Source organism: Rhinatrema bivittatum, chromosome 8 (genome assembly GCF_901001135.1).
Source record: "Rhinatrema bivittatum chromosome 8, aRhiBiv1.1, whole genome shotgun sequence".
Taxonomy (NCBI): domain Eukaryota; kingdom Metazoa; phylum Chordata; class Amphibia; order Gymnophiona; family Rhinatrematidae; genus Rhinatrema; species Rhinatrema bivittatum.
The window spans coordinates 150114505-150142466 of NC_042622.1; the positions used below are offsets into that span (position 1 = coordinate 150114505).

A 27962-nucleotide genomic window follows, 5' to 3' on the forward strand; every position below is an offset into this window, starting at 1 on the left:
TACACAATTTGGCTTTTCCTACATTTTTTCCTTTTTGGGATTCTATTTTTAAATTTCTTGATGGTATTCATTCCTGCAAACCTTCATATATAAGTGAAAGCTTGATACTTAGCTCATTAGAATGGGCAGAAGATTTGTCATTTGGCTATCAGAAATGTCTTAATATTGCTTTTTTGATAGCAAAATATTGTATTATACTATTTTGGCTTAATCCAAAACCTCCTACAGTTTCATTGAGGAGACATGATTTGTTAAATTGGATGCAATCAGAAAGAATTCATGTAATTTATACCTCCAGAAAAGCAGCTATATTATGCCTGGAAAAAGTTTTATTTATTGTTACCACCATTGACTAAGGAGAAATTGGAAGAGTTGCAATACTCAATTATCTGGTAATACTGAATCTTACTTCCATTGCTTATTTAGTATTCTTTTTGTATATAGGGACGGTAACTTTCAAACCAGTGCTAGGGCACACATGTGTGCACGTTCATCAGCCTACGCCCAGGGACATGTCTATTTTATAACTTGCGCACATATATGTGTGAATGTCATAAAATAGCCTGGCCGCATGCACATGTACGCCAGATTGTAAGTGGGTGCACGCAAGTGCGTGCAAATGCTGCTTCTACCGCATAAATTAGGGGATTTTAAAAGCGGTGCACACTGACACCATTTCCAGTTTTACCAGTTAATCCCCAGTTTGCCCACTTAAGAGATAGGTCTTCTAAACCCCCTTGATTTAATAGCCTTCACATCGCCGACCCTTAAAACCCCACAGATCTGCCTATTTATAACTTGCATGGCATCCATAGCAGAAATAAAATTATGCGGTAGGGGGCCTCAGTGTACCAGATCGCCTAAGTATTTACACGCACATCTTAGCTTTATGTCCTGAAATGCCCATACTCTGCCTAGACCATGCCCACATCCCATCCCTTTTTGAAAAATTTTGAGATGTGCACACTCCAGGAGATACACACGTATCTTGGCGGTTTTAAAATCCGCTCAGTGCACCCAAGCCCAATATATTTGCGAATCCCCTAATTAATGCACATGTCAGGCTTTTAAAATTCACCTTTTAGTGTTTATAGTATGAATAAATGGTACTGTATGAGTGTGAGTCTTGCGTATTTTAAGTATGGCTTCTATGATAGTCTAATTGGGTTTTTTTTCTCTTATGGTAAAAGAGATGTGATGTTGAATTTACATGCTGCATGATACCTGCTTTTGCTTTATAGAATTGATTACTATCAACTTATTTAGTTTTCTGGTTACTTCTGATTGTTGATGTGTCTTTATGTAATATGACATCTTTATAAATAAAAGGTTAAAAACAAAACAAAAAAACCCCATGGTTCATTTTCCAGCAGTCTTGAAGTATTATTGCCAGTACAAACAAACTGTGAATGTGAACTAGCAATATTCATCGCCAAAAGTGCAAAACAGCATTCAGTTGCAACAGAATGATAAGTTGTGTCAAGCTTTTTAACTGTAATATCCACTCAGCTCATAATAATGTACTAGTTACCCATCCACTTTAATCATCTGCTGCACAAAAGATTTATCATCTGATAATTTCTCCAAAGTTTGCACACCACCATTATGCCATATTCTCAACTTGGCATGATATTGCAGCACAAATTTAATGTTATGCTTGATTAGCATATATTTTCCAGACACTTGGGCAGAGAAATCCTGGAAAATTAAAACTTTGCTTGATGTTTAATCTCTTTTTGTCTCCAATATGCTTGTAATATCTGTATTTTGTGTGCATAATTAAGAAACCTAGCCCTGACAACTCTCAGCCTAGCATTTGCTGCAGTTGTACCAATTCAGTGAGCTCTTTCTATTGCCACCTTTTCTATAAGATCTAACAAGCCGATTTTCCAAACGTGAACTTAGGTCAGAATCCACTACATTTTCAGAAACCCCACAAATCTCAAGTTGTTCCACTGGGAGCAGTTTTCAAGATCCTCAAGTTTTTCTTCTTCCATTGCAGCTTCCTCCAGTACATTAACCTTATCCTTTAAGGCCTTATTATCATCTTCAAGTACTGAGACTCACATTTCTATTTTATCAGTGTGTTTCCCAAATTGTTAATTGAGTTCTTAACTTCTTCTATGTTATCATTAATTCTTTCAAACTTACTTTCCAGGGCTAATACGACCACTTTAGTTAAATCAGCACTCATCATACCTTCCAAAGAATAGTCATGCGATTCCTCTTTATCGTCAGCCATCTTGGAAGTAAGTGCTTTCAATTTTTCCTTGTCTTTCTTCGTTGTTTTAGTTGTCATTTCCAAATTAAAAATTTTGTCCATAGAGGAGGTAATTTCCAAAGGTGACAGTGGGGATGCGGGTACCTATGACACCTAGGGGGATGACTCGTCAGTGGCCTCCGATGATGCTTTTGATGGTCTCCCCTCAGCTCCATCTCCTCCAGCGGAGTGAAGGAAGTCCCCACCAGAGGATCTCTCCTTCGCAGGATTTGGCAGGTTGATGGTGGAGGCCATCCCCTTTCAGTTGATAACTGAAGAGGATACCAGGCACAACATGCTCAATATCCTCCAGTTTATGGAGCCTCCCAAGGAGATCATGGCAGTCCCAGTAAGGAAGGTCCTTGTGGAGTTACTGTTGAGGATATGGGAACACCCCTCTTAGTGTGTCCTGTGAATAAGAAGGTGGACACCTTCTTATAAGTCTATCTCATCCAGAAGGCTCTCAGATTTGACAAGCATCAGCTACCCCACCAATCAGTGGTAGTCAAATCCATTCTCAAATAAGCCAAGCATTCTCAGACCCATTCCTCGTTGCCCCCCCGGGGAAGGATCACAGAGTGATGGATGCTCTTGGGAGGAAGGTGTTCTAAGGGGCTATGCTTATTGTCCGCATAGCTGCCTAGCAGCTCTATATGAGCCAGTATATATGTGACATCTGGAAGCAAGTGTAAGATGTTGCCAATCATCTGCCTCAGCTGTAGCAAGACACACTCCTGTCGCTGTTGCATAAGAGCCTGGAGTACAGAAAACACAAGGTCCACTTGACCTATAATGTTTTCGAAACGGCTTTGAGGGTCTCTGCAGTAATGGCGCCTGCAGAATTGCATGGCTGCGGGCCTTGGATCTCAGTCCAGAGGTGCAGGAGCGACCCCACCAGTGGAACGCTCTCCCCCCAGATCTAAGACTAGAACCCAGTCATCAAGAGTTCAAAAAAAGACTGAAGACCTGGCTTTTCCAACAAGCCTTCCCAGATTCTCAATGATGCTTAGACAAGAGGACTTCCTAAATAATAGTATCCCTAAATTATCGACATCTCACCAATTCCTACTATCAGGACTCCACAACTGCTCAATCAATTTTTGAATCCATAAGTTCACTATATTACTCTTATTGTATCTATATGGTAGATTTGACAGGTCATCTCTACTACGTTAAATAGTTAAATTGTATGTACATATTATATTATATTATATTTATTATTACTATGTTAAATTGACATCCGGTTTTATTGTTCCTTATGTTCTACAGTTCTATGTAAAGCCCCCATCCGCTGTTGGGCAGTTCATCGTTTTATGTAAACCGGAGTGATTTGTAATTCCCACAAGAACTTCGGTATATAAAAATTAAAAATAAATAAATAAATAAAAATAAATAAATTAGGTTAAGGACGTAGTGGCCCAAATCCAGGACCATCATACTACTCTTCAGCAGCTCTTTGCCAGCACTCTGGACCCATGCTTCTCATCTAGGAAGTCGGTGAGATCAGGGCCGAGGAAATCCTTCTTCCATACAAGGAGGTACTATCCTCTGCCCTCTCACTCCTGTCAACAACACCAGATCTCTCCCAGCCAGCACCTCAGTCAGCAACAGGGACAGGGTTTTGACTGGATCATAGGGAGAGTAGCCCAGTCATCCATACCTGGGGCGATGGAGCTGCCAGTCAGGGGAAGACTGCAGTTCTTTGCGAACCATTGGCCGATTGTAACCTCAGACCAGTGGGGTCTGTTCATCATCTGCCAAGGGTACCAATTGAACCTATTGGATGCCCCACCAAATTGACCCTGAGCCTGTTTTGGGGCCCATTTGCACATCAGTAGGTACTACTAATGGAGCTCTCCTACCTCTTAATGGCCAGAGTGGTTAAACACATTCTACCAAGGCAAGGTGGGTGGGGATTTTACTCCTGTTACTTCCTGATACCAAAGAAAACAGGAGGACTCCGTCCTATCCTAGACCTAAGGTCCTTGAACAAATTCATCAAAAAAGAAAAATTCAAAATGGTTTTCCTGGGCACCTTGATCCCCTTTTTGCAAAAAAGGGACTGGCTATGCTTCCGCGATCTGAAGGATGTGTACACTTGCATCGAGATCTTCCCAACTCACCAGAAGTATCTCAAGTTCGTGCAGGGAAAACAGCGCTTCCATTATCGCGTGCTGCTGTTTGAGCTTGCATCAGCCCCATGTTTCTTTACAAAATGCCTGGCTGTGGTGGCAGTGCACCTTCGCAGACTGGGAGTTCACATTTTCCGATATATGGACAATTGGCAGGTCAAGAGCATCTTTCAGACGGGGGACGACAAGTCCATTCGCTCGACCATCCGGGTATTGGAGACCCTAGGGTTCATCATCAACTACCCCAAGTCCCAGCTCAGCCCATCACCTCAATTGAACTTTATTGGAGCTCTGATAGACATGGCTAAGGCCAAGGCCTTCCTGCCTTGACAAAGGGCCATCAACCTGATAACCATCACAGCAGAGATTCAACAGAGCCAGCAAGTGTCAGTTTGGCACAAATTGAGTATGTTGGGCCATATGGCTGTGACAGTTCATGTCACTCCCTTGGCACATTTATACATGCAAAAGGCCCAACTGACCCTGAGGTCACAGTGGCACCAAGACACGCAGAACCTCCAGGATCGCATCCAAGTCACCTCGCCTCTCCGGGACTCTTTGTCCTGGTGACAAGTAATTTCAAATCTGGAACAGGGATCTCCTTTCAAAGTCTTTCTACCAAAATTGTCCTAACCATGGATGTGTCCACTCTGGCTTGAGGAGCTCACGTGGATGGGTTCAGCATTCAGGGTCTCTGGTCCACCCAGGAACATCTCTGTCAATTTACTTTTCTGGAGCTCTATGGGCTTTCAGAGATTTGTTGTCCAATAAAGTTGTCCTGATCCAAACTGACAACTATGTGGCAATGTGGTGTGTCAACAAGCAGGGTGATACAGGATCATATCTCCTGTTCCAGGAAGCAGTTCAGATGTGGTCATGTGTTACCTGGCTAGAGTTTAGCTGGATAAGGGATAAATATAGCCTGGGATATCGACCTCAAAGTGACTAGAATTGTGGTACACTTATGATCTTTCACCTGGCAGTTTCCCCAAGATTTAGAGGGAGTTTTTCTTGCTCATTCTTTTATGAAAAATTATTTTCTCTGTCAGTTTTGAGAAATATACATGCCTGATATCTCTGTATTTTGCATTCTCCTAAAACAAGCAGGATGATAGTCCTCACAGATGGGTGACATCATCAGATGGAGCCCGGCACGGAAAACGTTTGTCAAAGTTTCTAGAACTTTGACTGGCACACTGAGCACTGGCACACTGAGCATGCCCAGCATGCCACTATTCGTGCATCTAATGTGTATTAAGTTGTTTTTCCCCCTGATAAGAAAAATGTTTAATATATATGTGACACCAGTCCCGCCACTATTATGACCTGGGTGAATTCTGAGTTTAGCTATAGAGATTTGGTTAGAGTAACGATCGGCGCTATTTACTACGTGCTCAGTTTTGGACATGCTACTCCCAGTATTGCATCGGGCGTCTGATTAGCATGTCCAAACCGCGTTTAGCCGTGCCCTAACTGGAGTGCCCGATATTGCATCAGCCCCATTGTATATATTTGAAGTGTTTCATAACAGCAGCTGACCTGTCCTTGACCCCTGGATTTAGGATGGACTCTGGATACTGTTAATATTAAACAAACCTGGGGATACATAATACCATAAAATTTAGCAAGAAAACTGTGCAGTGACAGGCCTGCCTAGAGCATCAGCTACAGTCGCTGTGTGGCTCTGAGAGCAGACACCATGGAGGCAATTTTAAAAGGAGTTACAAGTGTAAATGTAGCATACTATTGTAGCAATTTTTAAAAGCCATTAACACACGTAAAGTGCACTTACATGTGAATATCCTATGGACAATTCAGTGGCATATATTGTAGCAATTTTCAAAAGCCCTCTTGCGTGTATAAAGTGCATTTACGCATGTAAAACCCAATTTTATACGTGTAAATGCTTTTTAAAACCAGGCTCAATGTGTGTCCAACGAAACATGCTTAAAGCAGTTCACCATCTGTTCTGTGTGTTACCCTTTGTGTAGGCAGTCCAGGCACCCAGAATGTCCCTTAATAGGTAACACTCATTGCCTGTTCTTTCTCTGATTCTTTTCTTTCAAACGCTGCTGCTTCTTTTGAGGTGCTCTGGTTTTCAGCTGTGCTTGCATTGCCGTTATCTTTTCAAACTGATAGCATTTCTTTGTAGGTCTGATAGTGAGGAGGGTATGTTTAAGTTAATATGAAAATAAGCCACGGATTATTTCATGAGCTACAACACTATCCTCGTTGACTCATTCGTTTCTGGGGGGTTTCTTGTGGAGGATGCAGGGCAAACAGCCCCTCCCATATTGCCAGTTGGTTGTTGGGATCGCATGCGACATGCCTAATCTTACATCCAGCAGGGAGAAGGTGAGCTGAGAGTCACAGGTGTAACTGCAAAGGTTGTCAGGAGATGTCAGCACAGTCGTGGGTTTCTTCAGATTGGTCTTTTTACTGTCATACACAGAACTGACATACGATCTGCTTCCTGGAAAGACATCTGAGTCCATGTCAGTTTTTATTATTTTTTTTAATTTACTTTTTATTAAATCCCAAATGCAGGGCTCAAACAGAAATCAGAATTAAAAATCTCAACGGCAGGAAGCTTCCGTACACAAGGAATAACTGACAAAAATCAACAATACAACATGACAAGCTTCCAATATACCCTAAACCTCCCAACCTACCCTTACCTCTCAGAATAATTGCCCTCCCCCCCCCCCATCTCTGAAGCCACAACTACAAAAATATGATCCATTCCATTTTGTGCTTTGGAGTTAGCTAAGAACCTAAGAACTGTGCTCCGTTCCTTCTCCACCAAGCAAAGTTTCCCTCTGAGTTTAGCAGAACGAAGTTCCATTTCAATCCATCTACCCAATTCAGAGAACCTTTCTTCAGAACAGGGAGGGATAATTTCCCCCCCGTGTCTCCATAATACCCTTCTCCCAATGGCAAATAATTTCTTAACAAGACGCAAATGCTGCTCATGCTAACAGTTGCTGGAGAAAGTCCTGGGACAAGTATAGAGAAAACTAAATACAGCCAGAGATCAAGTGCAGGTCTGCAGTACAGCAATAGGGAGGGAGAATGGACAAAATGAGTGTGCTTCCAGTGTTCTGTCACCATATTCTGTGGTTCTAGGTGGGCCAATATTTCCTGACTGAACTCTAAGCTTCCCTAAATTTTGCCCAGGACAGTCTCCCTAGAGAAGGGAGCCTTCAGTAGCTTTTGCTCCTTATGGGAGACTTTTTTTCCCCCAGCAAATGTACTACCATAAACCACAAAAATAGTCAGAGTTGTTATACATTAGATGACGCAGACAATGAAACAAACGTTTAAGATCATAGAATATGGAGATAAGGCAGACATTTGGGAACACAACATTTTCTGCAGCTCCATTCCCAGCTTCAGGGAGTGGTGGTCTTAGAGGTTTTTGATTCCTGAGCAAGAGAGTAATTTGGGACCCCTTAGCTCTTGCTGGGCATGAACACCTCTCCATAGGCGTCTTCTCTGTAATGCTATTCACAAATTAGCTTAGATCACTAACCAGAAATTTGTAAGAACATGGGCACTAAAAAAATAAAACGATTTCCAGAGGCTCAGGATCAGTGCTCCACTCCTCCCGAGGCTGGATCTGGAGAGCTATCAGCACAGTTGGCCTTGGTGTAGCATATCCTAAGATAACTAACACAAAAATCCCCTTTTTCCTGTGTAGAAAGGTACCTTACAATGGTTCATCACTTGGATTCTTTTATTCATCTCATACCTGAAACCTGGATATTGGAAAAGGGTCGTGGGCAGGATTTTTCTTTTATAATGGATAAGGCAAGCAACAACAGAAAAGATTCAGATTAGTTGAAGTTGTATGTTGAGATCTGATAAGCAGTTGACATCTGAGCCAGCTAAGCAGATCGTTTCAGTACCTCTTTGCAAATGCAGTTTGGCAAGTCCTTGATTCCCTATTTATTCAATAGTCACAGGTAGGTTATTAACACTGTCTTAACATCAGATGTGCAAAAAAGTAAAATAGAGAACATTATTAAAGGCGAATGAGCTAAATAGTTGAGTAGAGTTCAGGGGCAGTGGACCTCTTTTTTTGAGTGAAAAGTTCTGGACCAGAGGCTCTCAACCCAGTCTTTGGGACACACCTAGCCAGTCAGGTTTTTAGGATATCCACAATGAATATGTATGAGATAGATTTGCATGCACCACCTCCTGACTGGCTAGGTGTATCCCGAGGACTGGGTTGAGAATCCCTGTTCTGGACAGTTGAAAGGGAGAACATTATTAAAGGAGAATGATCTATGTAGTTGAGTAGAACTCAGGGGCAACTGAACAATTTTTGGCTGTGGGGGGGCAAGCAACCAAGCTTGACCTCAGCCCCCAACTCCTCCCTCTCTTTCTTTCTCCCACACTGACCCTGTCTCTCCCTCTCTCTCTCCCTTCTTTTCTCTCCCCTGCAAATTCTCCTCTCTCCCACCTTCCCTCAAGCTAGATGCTGACTCTGACCAGCAGTAGTTAGAAAATCCTCATACCCTTTAGTTACCCCTCCTTTAGCTTGGTAATACCCCTTTCTCATTCTTCCCTCCCCTCACATGCTGACCTGCAACAGCAGGAGGATAGCAGTGGTGTCTCGGGCAGCTTTCTCCTTTACCCCTGCCTAACCCCTGACTGCTGTTTTGCACTGTGTGAGTGTACAGTATCCTGTATGGTTCAAAACAGCAGTCAGGCCCAAGACTGGAGAGGGGGAAGCATACAGACCAATCCACCACCTCTCCTCCTCCTTCTCTTCCTGCCAATCAATGCAGCTGCTGCCTGCCAGATCTGTTCCTGGATCTCCCGCAGCAATTCTGTGGAAAGGTTCCGATTTTTCAACCCTTCTTACAGCCTCAGAATCATTATGCTGCCCTTCCCAAGTTGTTTGGGCTATGGGTCTGTGTGGCCTACTCCATGTCAATGCCTATGGTAGAGATGATGACTCTGTTAGGCTAACATGCAAGACATTGTGTGAGAAGCCACAAACCCATTAACCTTATTAAAGCATCATCTCTTCCCAATTACTTTGTTTTTTCAATTGACAAATTTTATGAACTGCTTCAGTGTGTGAAGTCAGTGATGGAAGGAATGAGTGACGCAGTTTATAGCAGTATCTCCATACCTAGCCATCTTTCGTTTTGGATGAGAAAATCCTGCTGTCCTGCCAAGATTTTAAATCTCTTTCTCTCCCCGGTTGTTTTTCAGGTTGATGAGGAGACCCCTGTGGTCACCATGAGCAGCCTGCTGTCCCCCACCGATTTTGACAGCCTGGAAATCCAGCAGCAGTACAATGACATCAATAACCGTTGGGAATTGGCAGATGAGGACTGGGACAATGAGAACAGCTCTGCACGCCTCTTTGAGCGCTCACGCATCAAAGCACTCGCCGGTGAGTCACTATATCACTTCAGTGTACAGACTATGTGTCCCAGGAAATGGGCTGTGCTAGGCGGCATCCACTGCTGTCTCTTTCTGATGGAGAGGCAAAGGGCCTGTCCCTGATGTCTTACTCTAAATGATACCAATGTAGCATGCCTTCATGAGTGTGCAAATCGAAGATACTTCTTAAAAGGCATCTGTTGTCAGAAGGTCCCAAAAGAGCAAGAAACTCCTACTGGAGTCATCAGGGGTATTGACTTGGGGGCACAATTGTAAGAAAACAAAGTGAAATGCCTGCCAAGATCCTTGGCTAGTAGGGTTTTTAGTTGAACTTCTAGTATTACAAGATTGGAAAGAAGAGAATGTGAAGTTGATGGTATAGTCCACATAGGGACCAATTACCTGGTTAGAAATCAAGTCAGTATAGTACAGGAGAAGTTAAAAAAAATTAGGGGAAGCATGCAAGGGCAATGGCATGTTTTGAGGTATTACCTGTCTATGGCAAGGGAAAGACAGGCTATATTGTATCAGCAGTTTCAATGCATGGCTGAAGGACAGGTATAAAGAAGAGGGTTTTGAATATCTCCATGGAAGAATATAAGACTACACTGTAGAGATCACCTACATCGGTTTGAGAGGGAAGCTTTGATCTTAGGTAAGAGGTTCAGATCATACATTGACTTGAGTTTAAATTGGATGAGAGGGAAGTGGCTCTGACAAACAAATAAAGTTAGTTGAGAAAAACACAAAAGTGAGACCTTACCATGCTACATATGAGTAACAATGAGTAATAATTTTATAACAAGCAGAAGCAATGTTTTTTATGTATTTATATATTTTAGTTTGTTGATTTGATTTGCAAATATCTTAACTGTTATTTGCGCAACTCTGTAAACCGACGTGATATTTTGTAATGAATGCCGGTATACAAAACCCAAATAAGTAAATAAATAAATAGATAAATAAATAACTAACTAACTAACTAACAAGGAAGAGAAGGGGTAGGTGTGAGGCCATACAAGGAAAGGAGAAATATGTGAAAGGCTATGAGCACAAATGCTCATACTCTAGGCAATAAAATTCAAGACTTGCAAGCCCTAATGGGAGAGGCAGAGTTAGCATGGTTCAAGAGTAGCATTCAAAAGGTTCATAGGTTTTCAGAAAGTGGACAGGAAAGAATATCTAGAAAAGCTAAGACAAGCAGAGAAGGCAATTAAGATGGCAGAAGTACAAAGAGAAAACAAGTTAGCTCAGCTGGTATGCAGGGTGGCTCAATGCAATTTGCTTCCTGAGGTGAGGGATGAGATGGTGCTCCGCCTCCCCAAGGCAAATCATCAGGAAGGGCAAGACTCGGGGGGGGGGGGGGTTGTCTCTTTGTACTCTGGTCCTTTTGGTTATTTTAAATGCTGTGGAAGGGGGAAAAGCAGTTCCCAGTGATAGACAGAGTGCCAGTGATAATGTTTTTAGGAAGCTGGCAATCCTGCCACACTCCTAGAAACCCTAAGACCTGCTTCACCCCTTTTCCCCAGCGTTTTCTTCTGGAGAAATGGGAGATTGGTGAATGATGGGGGTCTTTGTGTGGCTCACTCTCTTTGGGCCGGTGGAGAGGCATTAAACACACTAGGTGAGCTTTACAGCCTTGTGCCCGTATCCCCCTGCCCACATCACACCCAATTAAAAATTCTGCATTTCTAATAGCCAATTTTACATGAAAAGGACACTGAAAGTCCAGTCTTCTGAGATAAAAATATCACAAATTATCACAACCCTGCAAAAAAAGCAAAAAACTCACTTGGAATGCATATGTTATTAGGCCTATTGTAATACATGTTGGGTGTGGACTTTGCCCTCAGAAAGCCCAGAGTAAACTGAATTACGATTACAATATAGCAAAACCTCCCATACTAAACAAGCACTAACTGCCAGCACACAAACAGTAAAACCTAATTATGAAAAGGCAAGGCTGCAAATATTACACCAGGCCTTAAACACCAATAAACCTTCTGTTAGGAAAACAGAACAAGCTAGGTTGCTATAGAAGCCTACACAGAAACTCCACAGGTCCTTGATCACTCAACTATGTCTTCAATACGCATGGCAGTGCTTGCTACAACCTTTAAACACCAAGGGGTAGATTTTAAAAGGTGCCTGCACGTGTCCATGTGCGCGCGGTTCCCTGCGTGCGTACATGAACGCACAGATTTTATAATCTGCGTGCTCCTGTGCAGGCGGTGCACGCAGGGGGGGAATTTTAGTAAGTTACATGCAACGATGCAATTGGGCCTTCCTCCGTTCCCTTCCAGCCGGCTCCAATTAAGGATCGGACTGGGAGGGAACTTCCCTAATCCCCTACCTAAACTCCCTCCCTCTTCCCCTCTCCTCCCCACCCCCTAAACCCTTCCTATCGACTTACAGTTTTTTTGTTTTACTACTTACTGCTGCCCTGGAGCAGAAGTAGTTTATGCGCACTGGCTGACTGCCAGCGTGCGCTTCCCCGGGACAGCAGCTAATGGCCGCTATCCTGGCCGGCCTCCATCCCGCTTCACCTCACTCCTCCCCGCCCAGACCACACCCCCTGGCCCACCCCTATTTCAGAGCCCTTTGAAAATGCCCATGGCGCGCGCAGCGCCTGGCCTTGAGCGTAAGTACCGATATTTGTGCGCATGGCCATTTTAAAATTTGGCCATAACAGTTTTATAATTCTTCTGATGGAGGCCGGATTCTCATGATGACCTAGAATGCAGAAGGCTGCTGACCATGGAATTGCATCAGAGATTATTCTTGTAAAAAATAATATAATACTCTGCCAAAAGGATTGAACAACCCTACAGTGCACAAGTGATGCATTACCCGGTGAGCATTTTAGGCACCCATCAGACCCCACAATTTTTGCTTTAAATGCCTTTGACAGCCAGATTTTATTCTATTAATTATTTTAAAATAACGTTCTCTTATCGCTACACATGAAGTAGATTTCTGCATTAGAATATGGCAGGTATATATACTGTCATCTGTAATTTCACACTGTAAGTCTTTCAACCAAACACTAGCTAAACACTGAAGGAGTTTGTACTGGGAATTGTCCTGAAGGAACTTGTACATTATCGACATTGAGGCACGAGTCTTCTTTATTAATCTGATAAATCATTGGAAAGTACCATTAGTATATGGGCCATTATGTAGAGAGCAATCAGAAATAATAGAGCTTTTTAATTGTATATAGGCAAAAGTATCTCCTTTTTAAAGGTTAGTACCAGCAGCCTGGCTCTACTCTGGTTAAAGTGGAGCCCATCCTTTTGGAAAAGTCCCCCTTTTACCCAAAATGATTCCCAGTTCCTAACAAATCTAAAACCCTCTTCCCTGAGCTATTGTCTCATCCACGCCTGACTCTGGGGTCCTGCACATGGAATGGGGATTTTGAATTTCTACCTAAAATCCTAAATTTAGTTTCCACAATTTTCCTATGTCTTTGGTACCCACATGTACCAAGACAGCCAGCTCCTCTCCAGCACTATCTAAAATCCTATCTATGTGACGCGTGAGGTCTGCCACCTTCACACCAGGCAGGCAAGTTACCAGGTGATTCTCTCGTCCACCAGCCACCCAGCTATCAAACTTCCTAATAATCAATCACCAGCTACAACAGCTGTCCTAACCCTTTCCCTCCTGGGCATGTGCCTCTGGAGACCTATCCTCTGTATGAGAAGATACTACATCACCTTAAGCGCAGGTCCTAGCTACAGGATTGCTTCCTGCCTCACCAAGGTGAGGCTCTCATTCCAGGTGTTCTTTCTCCTCCAAGGCAGTACAGGGGCTGCCAGATTGGAGCCAAAACTTCTCTACTATGTCCCTGAAGGTATCTCTATACCTCTCTGTCTCCCTTAGTTCCTCCAGGTCTGCTACTCTAGCCTTCAGAGATCATACTTATTCTTTGAGGGCTAGGAGCTCTTTGCACCTAGTGCACACATACAACCTCTCACCAGCTGGGAGATAATCATACATGTGGTGGCACTAAGTGCAAAAGACTGGAAAACTTCCCTCTCACTGCTGGACTACTATCTCCATCTTAATTTTTTAAATTTGTTATTGAGTTAAAATTCCTAAGGGAGTAAGGATGTAAAGCTAATTTAAAGTACTTGTGGTCGATTGATTTATTTTAGTTTAGTCTGTCAATAACTCTCAAAACACTACAATTAATCTACTTATAACTACCTAGTTACTAACCTTATTGACTCTTGTTTTGAATTAAATTCCTTCTATATAAAATCTGTGGTAAATTTATAGTAATAAACTTTGAGGTCCTCTTCTGCTGCAATGGGTGCCGGGCCTCTGGCAGCTGGGGCTATGGAGGCTGAAGTCTGGATCACTCGTGGTGACCTTTGGAGTCCTCTAAAGGCCTATCTGTGGGAATGAGTGAATGTAAATAGATGTACTTTTTGGATCTGCTGGGTACTTGTGACATGGATTGGCCATTGTTAGAGACAGGATGCTTGGCTTAATTGAGCTTGGTCTGACCTAGCATGGTATTTCTTACATTCTTATGAGTGAGAGCTTATGCAGGGCCAGCACAAGGGTTTTAGGCGCCCTAGGCAAACCTTCTGCCTTATGCACCCCCTTCCCCCCCTCCCAGTTCCAGGTCCTGGCCCAAACACACAAGTAAAAATTATGCAACAATAAAATGAAGAAATATAAAACATCAATATTAGAAAAACCATACTAGTAAAAGGAATATTTCAAAATAGCAGAGTGACATCCAATAATTTAAAACTAAAAAAAAATAAAAATAATAAATGTTCTAGCTCTAAAACAAAAATTGAAAAACAGCTCACACATCAAATATTAGCACTCAATGATTAAAACTAACAAAACTACCTGGTAACTTTTGATTTCCAGATGCCCTGTGATTGTCATGGATTAGCTGATGGGATGGGGAGCAGGGGTTGTTTTGCACAACTTTCTCCTTTCTCTCATTTATTTATTTATCGAGTTTTATATACTGTCGTTCGGTTTCGCCATCACAACGGTTTACAAAGTTTCGATATTTAACAGAGTGTTCAAAATATTCATGCGATTGTTAACATAGTTATTGTAGGCGTTATAAATGTAGTTCGGATGTCAAACTGTACAGGTTATGTTATGTGCTTGCATTGGTTCTACATGTTTATATGGGCCGGTAGGGAGGGAAATAATATCATAGAGTCATTGACTGTTTTGGTAGGCTTTGGTAAACATCCAAGTTTTTAGTTCTTTTTTGAAGGTTTTTAAAAACCTCTCATATATACACACACATAGTTATACATGTTTGTTCTTTCTCACACACAAACACACATGGGCTCTCCCACACATGCACACTCTACTAGACACACACACACACATATATGCTTTCTTATTCTCACACCCTCTCTCCCTCACATACACATGCCCTTTTTCACTCAGGGGATCCCTTCTCTCACACACACTTAAGTTCCTTGTCTCATTTACACAAGTACCCATTAGACAGGCTCCTTCCCTCTCACTAACACCTTCGCTCTCTCGTACTCACACAATGCATTTCACTCACACATATACCCTCATACAAGCTCCCTCTCTCTCTCACACACACTCACATACACACATACACACCTTCCCTCTGACTCTCTTTCATACATCCATTCACACAGACACTCTCTGTCTCTTGCACCCTCCCCCCCCCCCCTTTCACACAGGTTCCTTCTCTCTCTGGCACACACACACACACCCTTAAACAGGTTCCCTTTCTCATGCACTCTCGCTCCCTCATGCACTCTCGCTCCCTCACACAGGCTCCCTCTCTCTATCACATACACCCATTCATACAGACACTCTCTGTCTCTTGCACACCCCCCCTTCACACAGGTTCCCTCTCTCTCTGGCACACACACACCCTTAAACAGGTTCCCTTTCTCATGCACACTCGCTCCCTCATGCACTCTCGCTCCCTCACACAGGCACCCTCTCTCTATCTCATACACACACACAAACAGGTGCTGTTTGTGGCCCACCAAGTCTGCTTCTCTCTGCTGCAAGTGGAATGAGCGCCACTCAAAGCCCACTGAATCTCTTCTCTCTGCCTCAAGCAGGAAGGGTGCCGCTTGCGGTTGCGGAGCCTTCTGTTGGCTGCGAACGGGATGGGCTTTGCTCAAGGCCCGCCAAGTCTGATTCTCCGTTGCGAGTGGCATGGGTGCCGTTCACAGCCTGCCAAGTCTCTTCTTTCGGCCATGAACAGGATGAGCTTTACTTGCGACCTGCCGAGTCTCTACTCCTCTCAGCTGCGAGCGGAATGGGCTCTGTTCGCAGCCCCATATGGCTGCTGTTTGCCGCCCCCTACTGGTTGGTGGCAAAGAGCAACCATGTGTTCTGCATGTGTGACTGAGGTGAGATATTCAGCTAGCATGTAGTTTCTTGGTAGGGATCTATAATAGCTTGGCTTTGTTGCCGGAGGATGTGGTTAGTGCAGTTAATATAGCTGTGTTTAAAAAAGGATTGGATAAGTTCTTGGAGGAGAAGTCCATTACCTGTTATTAAGTTCACTTAGGGGCGGATTTTCAGAGCCCTGCTCGCGTAAATCTGCCCAAAACCGGGCGGATTTACGCGAGCAGGGCCCTGCGCGCCGGGAAGCCTATTTTACATAGGCCTACCGGCGCGCGCAGAGCCCCGGGACTCGCGTAAGTCCCGGGGTTTTCGGAGGGGGCGTGTTGGGGGCGTGTCGGGGGGCGGGCCCGAACCGCGCGGCGTTTTCGGGGCGTGTCGGGAGCATTCCGGGGGCGTGGCTATGGCCCGGGGCGGCCCGGGGGCGTGGCCGCGCCCTCCGGACCCGCCCCCAGGTCGCGTCCCGGCGCGCAGGAGGCCCGCTGACGCGCGGGGATTTACGCCTCCCTCCGGGAGGCGTAAATCCCCCGACAAAGGTAAGGGGGGGTTTAGACAGGGCCGGGCGGGTGGGTTAGGTAGGGGAAGGGAGGGGAAGGTGAGGGGAGGGCAAAGGAAAGTTCCCTCCGAGGCCGCTCCGATTTCGGAGCGGCCTTGGAGGGAACGGGGGTAGGCTGCGCGGCTCGGCGTGCGCTGGCTATACGAAATCGATAGCCTTGCGCGCGCCGATCCAGGATTTTAGCGGATAGCGCCTGGAGCGCCTGGAGCGCAAACAAAAGTAGGCTATCCGCGCTCGTTTTAAAATCCGCCCCTTAGAGAATAGCCACTGCCATTAGCAATGGTAACATGGAATAGACTTAGTTTTTGGGTACTTGCCAGGTTCTTATGGCCTGGATTGGCCACTGTTGGAAACAGGATGCTGGGCTTGATGGATCCTTGGTCTGACCCAATATGGCATTTTCTTATGTTCTTATGTTCTTATGGCTTATTCTATTTTCTTAATAGGAGGTGTACTGGTGTTTATAGAGCCTGGTGTAATATTTGCCGTGTTGCCTTTTCATATGTAGTATTGCTACTGTTTGAGTGCTGATAGTTAGTCCTGTTTTGCTATGGGAATATTTTTATATTGTAATTGTAATTCAGTTTCCTCATAGCCTTCTGAGGGCCAAGTCTACATACAACAAACGTTACAATAGGCCTAATACCATTTGATTTCTAGGTACATAAGAACATAAGATACGCCATACTGGTCAGACCAAGGGTCCATCAAGTCCAGTATCCTGTGGCCAATCCAAATCACAAGTACCTGGCAAATACCCAAACATTAAATAAATCCCATACTACTAATGCCGGCAACAATCAGTAGCTATTCCCTAATGATTGATATCAGTTCATGAACTTCTCCTTCAGGAAATTCTCCAACCATTTTTTAAACCCAACTACATTAGCAGTCTTCACTACATCCTCTTACATAAATTCCAGAGCTTAATTGTGCATTGAGTAAAAAAGATTTTTCTCCAATATATTTTAAATATGCTACTTGTTAACTTTATGAAGTGCCCTAGTCCTTGTATTATCCGAAAGGGTAAATAACCGTTTCACATTTATCTGTTGAAGTCTTTTCATTATTTTGTAGACCTCTATCATATCCCCCCTCAGCGGTCTCTTCTCCAAGCTGAACAGCCCTAACCTCTTTAGCCTTTCCTCATATGGGAGCTATTCCATGCCCTTTGTCATTTTGGTCACCCAGTGCAATTATATCTTTTTTGAAATGTGGTGACCAAAATTGCATACAGTATTCAAGGTGTGGTCTAACCATTGAGCAATACAGAGGCATTATGACATCCTCCGTTTTATTTGCCATTCCCTTCTTAATAAGTCCTAAAATTCTGTTTGCTTTTTTGACTGCCGCAGCGCATTGAGCTGATGAGTTCAATGTAATATTAACTAATACTTACAGATCTTTTTCCCAGCTGGTAACTCCTACAATGGAACCTAACATCGTGTAGTTACAGCATGGGTTATTTGTTCCTATATGCATCACCTTGCACTTCTCCACATTAAATTTCATCTGCCACATGAACAATCAATCTTCCAGCCTCGCAAGATCCTCCTACAATTTATCAAAATCCGCTATGTGATTTGATGACTCTGAATAATTTTGTGTCATCTGCAAATTTGATCACCTCACTTGTTGTACCTCTTTCCAGATTATTTATAAATATATTAAAAAGCACCGGTCCAAGTACAGATCCCTGAGGCACTCTACTGTTTACCTTTTTCCACTGTGAAAACAGCAGGCTTCCTGCTTCGGATATATTTTAAAAAGCTTTTATCATGAGTTTTTGCCTCTATGGCCAACTTCTTTTCAAATTTTCTTTTAGCCTGTCTTATCAATGTTTTACATTGAATTTGCCAATGCTTATGCTTTTTCCTCTTTTCTTCAGATGGATCCTTCTTCCAATTTTTGAATGAAGATCTTTTAGCTGAAATAGCCTCTTTCACCTCACATTTCAATCATAATGGCAATCATTTGGCCTTCCTACCACCTTTCTTAATTAGTGGCATACATCTGGACTGCACTTATAAGATGGTATTTTTTAACAATGTCCATGTCTGTTGAACACTCGTAATCTTTGCAGATGCACCTTTCAGTTTTTTTCTAACTATTTTTCTCATTTTATCAAAGATTCCCTGTTGAAAGTTTAGTGCTAGAGCCATGGATTTATTTATTGTTCCCCTTCTAGTCACTAATTCAAATTTGATCATGTTATGATCACTGTTGCCAGGTGGCCTCACCAAATCCTGCACTCCACTAAGAATTAGATATAAAATAGGTCCCTCTCTCATCGGTTCCTGAACCAATTGTTCCATAAAGCTGTCATTTATTCCATCCAGGAATTGTATCTCTCTAGCATGTCCCGATGTTACATCTACCCAGTCAATATTGGGGTAATTGATATCTCCCATTATTACTGCCCTATCAATTTCTTCCCTAATTTCTCTTAGCATTTAATCATCCATCTCATCATTTTGGCCAAGTGGACTGTAGTATATATACTCCAATCGCTCTACTGTTTCCCGACACACATGGGATTTCTACCATAAAGATTCTATAGTGCATTTAGTCTCTTGAAGAATCCTTATCCTGTTGGACTCAATGCCATCCCAGACATAAAGTGCCACCCCCTGACCAAGTTGTTCCTCCCTATTATTGTGATATAATTTTTATCCTATTATGGCACTATACCATTGGTTATCCTCTTTCCACCATGTCTTTGAGATGCCAGTTACGTCTCTTCCATCATTCTCTGCTATACACTCTAATTCTCCCATCTTACTTCTTAGACGTCTATCGTTTTTTTTTGCAGGGTTTTCTGGTTGGCACCACAGCAGTGTATGTATATATAATATACATGTGTGGGATAGCCAAGCAAAAACTTCAGGCCAGAGTCACACTCCACATTAACTCTAGCCTCATCACAAAGATTTCACAAGATTCAGGAGCTGCCTTCTTCTGGAGATGAAGGGCCTCCTTGCCCATTAAGGTTCTACCCACAGAACTCTCTCCCTCTATGGGGTTTAAGGTGGAGCAGGCTAGATGCTTGATCCCATACAAGTTAAAGTGAGATGTAGGACCACTCTGCTACATACATAGTAACATAGTAATGATGACAGAAAAAGACCAAATGGTCCATGCAGTCTGCCCTGCAAGTTGCTTATGGTAATAACTGCTGCTCCATGTTTCTGTTAAGGATAGTAATTGCTGCTCTTTGCTCAGACCCACTGGGGTGGGCATCTGCATTCATCCTGGATCCCATCCAGGAAAGTGACTTCATTCCCCAATGCACTCTTTCTGGACTCCCGCCAGCTAGACTCAGTGTAGGGGCTTTAGGGTACTGCTCTCCCCCTCTCATTTTGGTTACCCTAGACACCAACATTACCACAGCCACCCACTGCGCTCTTTGCCCATTGCCCATTTACTGCTCTGAGTTCCAATCCTCTTCGGCCAGACCTTTGCCTTGCAACGGGTTAGCATTCTGGTTTCCTGTTGTGTTGCACCCCGGAGTGACCTGCTTGGCTAAGTCGCTCTGTTCCTGCTACAGTACCTGCTTGGTTCCTGCCTGCCTGCTATAGTACCTGCTTGGTTCCTGCCTGGTTCCAGTACCCGAGTCTTGCTACAGTTCATGCCAGGTTCCAGTACCCGAGTCTTGCTACAGTTCATGCCAGGTTTCAGTACCGGAGCTTGCTACAGCTCCTGCCTGGTTCCAGAACCCGTACCCAGTTACAGTATCACTACTGTCCTAGTCTGGTTCCAGTTACCTGTCCTGATCCACAACCCTCCTAAGTCCCAGCGGCCAGGCCCCTACGGGCTCCTCCCGGGGGGGCTTCGGCTTCCAAGGGTGAAGCCGCCTAAGTCCCAGCGGTTGGGCTCCTACGGGCTCCTCCCAGGGGAGCACCAGCTTCCAGGGTGAAGAGCATCTACGTTCCACCTGAACATCTGCCTCCCGGCTCGCTGTTCATTAGAGACATTGACCGCCTTTCCCAGTCTCCAGCAGGTCGGCCCAAGGGTCCACTAAACTGAGACTCCCACAACATCTTGCCATGTAGGCTATAGGGTGGAAGGGGGAAGGGAAGAGGGGTTGGCTTATTTGAGACATGGTTGTGTTGATAATCTATTTAAATATTGACATTGTATTAAAATTATCAAATAAAGCTAAAAAGTTCAAGCTAGTTTTTTGTGCTTCTCCCTAAGCCACAGTCCTTTAAACTCTTCAGTGCTTTGTGTACTCTTAGCAGCGCTGCTTCTTTGGCAGGCACCACACAACAATAACACGCTTTCTTTTTCTTTTCTACTTCTTTGTTCCCTCCCCTATAGACTTGGGTTCCTCTCTGTGCAGTGGTGGAGAGCAGAAATCCCTGAACTGACACCGTATGTGGGGTAGCCGAGCCAAACTTCAGGCTGGAGACACTCTCCAGCCTCTTTCACACAAGATTTTACTTTATTATCTACAGTTAACAGCGTACACATACCTAGACTGCTTACCTCCAGCAGTGTTCATGCATCATCACCTTATACAGCGAGGAGACGCCAGGCCTCCTGTTCCCAGCTGGGCTCCGCCTCTTACCCTGCCCAGCCAGGGCACAACCCATAGAGCTTTCTCTCTTTATCGGGTTTAAGGTGAATCAGGCTAGATGCCTGGTCCCATACAGGTTAAAGGAGGGGTGAGGGTCACTGTCTTAAAGTTTGTGGTTTGAAGTGATATTTCTATCTCAGAAGATCATACTTTGAATGTCCTTTTTCATGTAAAATCTATTGTTATAAATGCAGAATTTTCACTGGGTATATTGAGAGCTGAGGGGGGATGGGGGAGAGGACGGGATGGATGAGGATGTCCACAGCGCACAATCCTGTAAAGTTTCCTAAGGCTCCTAATATCCTTGTACCTGACCTTTATAGAGTTATGATTTGTGTAGGAGTGAGTGCGTGTAGAAGGCAAAGTATGTGTATGGGGTGATATGAGTGTAGCAGTGTCAATGCGTGTGCCTGGGTATGAAGTGTACATATATATATATGTGTATAGGGAGCAAGGTATGCATAAGGCATGGGGGATATGTTTGTATATGGGGTGAAGTGTGTATAAGGGTATGCATGCATGTATGGATTTGTGTACGAAGTGAGTTGTATATGTACAAGGATATAAATGAGGTAAAGGGTGTGTGACAGAGAGAGTGAGTAGCCATATGGGATGAGGGGGGTGAAGCATATATGTGTATGTAGGTTATGTCTGTGTCAACATATGTTTGGTGTAGATTTGTGAGGAAACATCTGTGGAAAGGGTTAGGGAGGTCCTGGAGAAAAGAAGGTGACTGAACCTTGCTGCTAGAATCACTTTCTTCTCACACTGGCTATGTGCTGTGGCAGATGAGACAGTTTAGCTTTCCACGCAGATCTCCTTGACAGTCAAGGTGAAAACCAGCCTAACCTGTAGGGCTGCCTGGCTTCTGTGACAACACTGCAAGCCTTCAGGCTTGCCAGCTCACACTGAAGCGTCTCTACATGGGTAGGAGGAATGGGAAACACCCCGCTACCATCACCACCTCCACCAGAGATTGCTCAGCTTGCCATGTTCCTCATCCCAAAAACTGCTCTCTTAACTTACCTTTAAAAACATCAGGAGACCAATGAAACAGCCTCCAAAAATTCTTTTTAGAGCTCTTAAAACTGAAAGCCTGCATTGCACACCATCCAGAAGGCATTTTTTTTGGTTCACAGGCCATTGGACAGTTATCCTTTTAGGTTCCATATTATTCCTTGAAGCAGTGTTTCGTAACCGGTGTGCCTTCAGACCTGATCAGACGTGCCACGGAAAAGGCATCACTGCCTGATGCTCAGATCAGCACTTGGGCTCTGCTCTAAAAACCTCACAGCAGCAAGACACACCAGCAGTGGTTCTTAAACATGTAGGAACTCCTTTCTGAGAAAGTGCAATCATACATGCCTTGCATGCCTCTTCATCCTAGCTGCAGCATGAGCCCTGGAATGTGATGATAATGGGCAGCATGCAGGACATGAATAATAGCTGGGTCCTGCTTTGTACAGCACACACCTTGCACACACCCACCTCCTCATCTTTCCCTTCCTGAATGTCCACCTTTGAGTCCTTCCAGCCTCTGTCTCATCCCCAGGCTGAGTGAGATACTGAGCTCTTGATGTGACTCACTCTGAGCCTTGGGAGCAGCACAATGGAGATCTGGCAGCCACATGCGGCAGTCAGGGTAATTAACTGAGCCAGCTGCCCACACCACACCAACTTCTCTCCCTTCTCCTACCCTTGTATATAGAGGAAGAAGGTCCATTGTGATGGGGTCCATGTGCAGACAGGAGCCTCAAGGCATAGATGAAACAGTGGTTCAGGAAGGAGCACTTCAGATTCATTAGGAACCGGGGGAATTTTTGGGAAGCAGAGTGACAGCGCTACTTAGCCAGATATCTTTAAAGATATCTCGTTAAGTAGCATGTTATCTGGCCCCGCAAAGTCGAATATCAAAAAACTTAACTATTTAACATAGCCAGTTAGGTTTTTGTTAGCTGGCTATACATATATAACTGGATAACTTTAGGTTGTTCATATTCAGCGGGTCATTTATCTGAATATAAGCTGTCAATTGAAAAGGCATGAGCTAAATAATATATATATGTTTTTTTCCTCACAAGTTATTTTTTATCCCATTTATTGCTTGAAAAAATATTTAGTCCCTTTTGCATTTTGAGGATTTTTATTTCCCTTGGATGCAAAATAGCTATCCCTTGCAAAATGTCCACATTTTTGCAGTGATATTTATTTTGAGCATTAAATATTCCACCTTTTCCTAAAGGTAGGCTCACAGGAAAAGCACTTAAAACACATTTGTTAATCAAAGAGCCTCAAGGGGCTTTTCCTGTTGTTTTCAAACAAATACAATTGTGAATTCATGTATTGAACAATGATTAATTTTGTGAGCCACACATTATTTTGTTTCAATGGGTATATCTCTTACATCTTCCACAATGAATAAGAATAGAATTCATTTAGTCTCTCTGCTATGGCTTTGTCATCCTTAGGTGCTCCTTTTACCCCTTGTGTTGTGATCAATGGACTAGTGGACCCTTGGGCCGGCCTACAGGAGACTTGGGAAGGACTTCACTGGTCTCGACTGAACAGGCCGGGAGGCAGACCTCTGGCAGACAGGTGGAGATGGTTTCACCCTGGAAGCTGATACTCCCCCGGGAGGAGCCCTTGGGAGTCCAGCTGCTGGGACTTAGGAGATTCACCCTGGAAGTCGGAGCCCCCCCGGGAGGAGCCCTTGGGAGTCCAGCCGCTGGGACTTAGGAGATTCACCGTGGAAGTCGGAGCTCCCCCGGGAGGAGCCCGTAGGGACCCGACCGCTGGGACTTAGGCGAGGCTTGGGGCTGGACCTAGGATAGGTACGACAGCCAATGGAGTGGAAGCAGGCGAGTACCAGGCTTGGACGAGGCAGGCAGGAATCCGGCTTGGGCTGTAGACAGGCAGGAACTCGGCTTGGGCTGTAGGCAGGCAGGAACCTGGCTTGGGCTGTAGACAAAATACTTCTGTATTTCTTCTGAAGAGTTGATTTCTATTTTTGTGTGAGTTTTTAATTATTTATGTTTTTAATATTTATGTTTTTAAATGTATTGATGATTCATTAAACACTTTTATATGTTTGTTTGTAGCCCCTGAGGCAGCCACCAATGGTGGCGAAACTCGGCCAGAGTCGGGCAGTTTTACATGATATTTTACATCTCCTTGATTAAAAATTGAAAAAGACTCTTTCGTGGCATCCACTATTTTGTTATTTCCTTTGGGCTGTAGACAGGCAGGAACCCGTACAAGAGAGCAAGGCGAGTACCAGCACGGCAGGCAGGCAGGCAGGAACGGAGTAGCCAGGGCGCTGGCGGACTCCGGGGCTCGAGGCAACGGGGGACCGAGGGAACCCTGTGTCAGAGGTGCGACAGATGGCGCACGGTGACCCTAAGTAGGCCACAGCGTCTGATGTCAGACCAGGGGCGGAGCCACCCTTGGGCGGGAAACTGCCTAGAAAATTGCGGGGGCAGCCGTGTGTGCGCCTAGAGGCAGGCCAGCAATGGCGTCTCCCTCCCCCGCGGGGACTCCCAGGTTCTGACTCCGTTTCATTCCCAGCTGGAAAAAGACCCTCGAGGTAAGGCCGGGACGCGAGCTTCCGGACCGGACCACAACAGTACCCCCTCCTTTACACCCCCTCTTAGCAGGCCCGGTTTACCTGGGGTGGTCCAGGGTGAAAGGTTTTAATCAGATCCTTGTCCAAGATGTTGCGGGCTGGTTCCCAGGTTTTCTCCTCGGGGGCCACTGCGGAGGAGGCAAGGCACACCTTCTGTGGATCCAAAATGTACCGGGGATTCTCAGATATCTCTTCGACCTCGGCGGCTCGAGACAGTGCGTCAGCCCGGACGTTTTTGGAGCCGGGGCGGTATCATAATGTGAAATTAAAATCGGTCAAAAAACAGGGACCAACAGGCCTGCCTGGGATTTAGGCGGGCTGAGCCTGACTGAGATAGGCGAGATTCTTGTGGTTGGTATAAATAGTGATAGGGTGGTTGGCTTCCTCCAACCACTGCCTCCATTCTTCTAGGGCTAGTTTCACCGCCAGCAGTTCCTTATCACTTATGCTGTAATTACATTCTGCTGGAGTGAACTTCCGAGAGAAGTACGAACAGGGAAGGAGTTGTCCCGTATCCGTATGTTGACTCAAAACAGCACCGGCTGCGATATTGGAGGCGTCCACTTCCACGATAAATGGCCGGTTCGGATCAGGATGGTGGAGGCAAGTGTCTTGAAGGAACGCCTGTTTAAGCTCCTCGAAGGCTTGGCAGGCAGAGGCAGGCCAGTCCGTCGCATTGGCCCCTCTGTGGGTAAGGTAAATTGCCCTCCGCCCCCGAGTCCAGGAAGGCGAGGGTCTCCAAGGATCCTTGTGAAGATTTTATGATTGTCCTAAGTCCCTTAGTTTTTAGAAGGCTCATCATCTTAAATGTCTAAGTTGAATAATTACTGAAGTTCAGCATTTCAATATGATGTATAACTTTGAAAACACTTTTTAGTTACTTTTGCTTTAAGTTCATAGAAAATCTTTTCTATGCAGGCTGCTGTTTTGCAAATTATCTCTGAAATGTACTTTCCTGGTTTTGGTGTTTTCATTCTTGCTTTGTAGCTTATCTTTCTCTGCTTCTGCTGTGAGATATATTTATCTGTTCTGGATTTCTCTTTATGTTCTTTTGGATTACCTGTGGCCCCTAACTTAATTTTTGTTAGATTTGTAGTTTGTTAGATAAGAGAATGTCTTCTAAGTAAAAAACAAACAAATCAGTAGATTTTCTTCTTTGTAAACTCAGTAAAACAGTACTACATTTATTAACAAGGTAAAAAGAGCTGGCAGCAGCCAGTAAGCATCTTAACCTCACCAAAGAAAAAGGAAGCAAGTATACACATGGAGATTACAGACGCCCTAATAGCTTAAAACAGTTCAGTACTAGCTAATTCGATACAGTCCAACCCAGTGACATGAAATGCATTTCCAACAGTGATGCCAGCTTCAGATTCAGGTTCAAGTTCTGATTCTAGTGTCAGCTCCAAATTCCATCTCCAGCATACTAGGCCTTTTCTACTTGTGAATACTGGTATGGCTATGGAACCTGAAAACATGCAGAGGTAGCGAGGAATACCTGCATGGGGGCTCTGAAAAAGATCCAACTGTCCATACTGTATTCTCGCTTTGGGGAGGGCAATTTTCAGACTACCTATTCATCTGATGCACACGACTCTGATGACAATCTGCTTCTAGACTGGTTCCATCATTGTTCTGTTCATTCCCTCTTCTGTTATACTTGGGAACTTACACAAACAGAAGCAAATGATATTGTTATATATTATAATGGCGGTGGTAGATAAGTGGTAGTAGCTTTTTATCTGCTTGATAGAACCTTTCATTGGATTCCAAGTGCTCTGATTGTATCAGGGCCAACAGGGTTTTGAACTCATGGTCCTAGGAGTTGCAGGTTAGGAAGCTGCAGTGGACCTGCAGAGGCTGCTGACTCTCCAGGTAGTCACAGAACTCTGTAGACTTGAGAGAAAGATATGCCTCTGTAGGCTCCTATTGGACCAAAACTGGACTTGTCCTTAATTGAAACCCACATATAATGGGCTCTCTGAAGGCACACAGTGCTGGTTCAACAAACTTCTTGGCCTCAGCTCCAAGGAAGCTCTGGTCATCGGGCCTCTGATCTTGGCTCTGTTCCAGTGTTCCTGCCTTGTAATCTGGCTCTAGTGATTCTGTCCTGCAGTCTAGTTCCTGTGCCCCTGCTCCACACTTCTCTACTGCTTCCTGTCCAGTCTATAGGCTCACCATCTCACCTCGGGTCTACCCTTTCCAGGTACACCTTCCAAGCGGGATGGCCCTTGATAACCGAGCCCTGATAGTCCTGACAGCTGGACTAGTTCTTACTTGAGGCTAGGCTAACAAAGAGCCCCTTGTTGGGGTTTTATGACAATATGAATGACTGTATGAAAGTGTGTCAAAGGATACAGGCCCAGTGCCATTCCTGTTAGCAAAAAGTTTCCTCATTTAACCCATCATTCCCAGAATCACATATGCTACCTTAAGGTTTTATTTGTAGACAAAAAGAAAGTGAAACTGTGGAATGCAGGGAGTTGGGAAAGGGGGAGGCACAGTAGGGTCTGACCTGGGTGGGGAGGCAGGGCCAGAGCCAGTGTGAAGTTCCTCTCTCTCACAAACCCATGCACTCTCTCACACACATATATACAAACACACTCTTCCTCTTCCTCCTTATCCCAGCAATCCCCCAGCCCCAGCCCCCACCAATGCTCAAATCCCAACTATTCTTCATTTAATGAGCACTGGTGGACGAAAGATAGTTGGGGTTGAGCACTGTTAGGGGAAGAGGTTAGAAAGACCCTCTCTTTAACTGCTTGCTCCTTCTTCCTACTCTGGGGATCTTGGTCCTCCACTGCCAACCCCTGCCATGAATTCCCCATTGGTCCTATTGCACCCAAATCTCACCCCAGTAATAATGGGAAATTTAAGAATATAAGAACATAAGAATTTGTCATACTGGGTCAGATCAAGGATCCATCAAGCCCAATATCCTGCTTCCAAAAGTGGCTAATCCAGGTCACGAGTGCCTGGCAAGATCCCAAACAGCAAATAGATATTGTACTGCTGATGTGCAGTAT

At 44.4% G+C, this 27962-nt stretch overlaps 1 protein-coding gene across 1 annotated transcript in view; it reads left to right on the forward strand.

Annotated features, from left to right (window-relative positions):
* The first annotated feature begins 9630 nt into the window (after nt 1–9630).
* SPTBN2 (spectrin beta, non-erythrocytic 2) overlaps nt 9631–27962 on the forward strand; it is a 411931-nt gene continuing 393599 nt past the window's right edge. Inside the window, exon 1 of the mRNA XM_029611250.1 lies at nt 9631–9802. Coding sequence (XP_029467110.1) covers nt 9646–9802 — 157 coding nt within the window. The 5' untranslated portion in view covers nt 9631–9645. The remainder of the gene's footprint in view (nt 9803–27962) is intronic.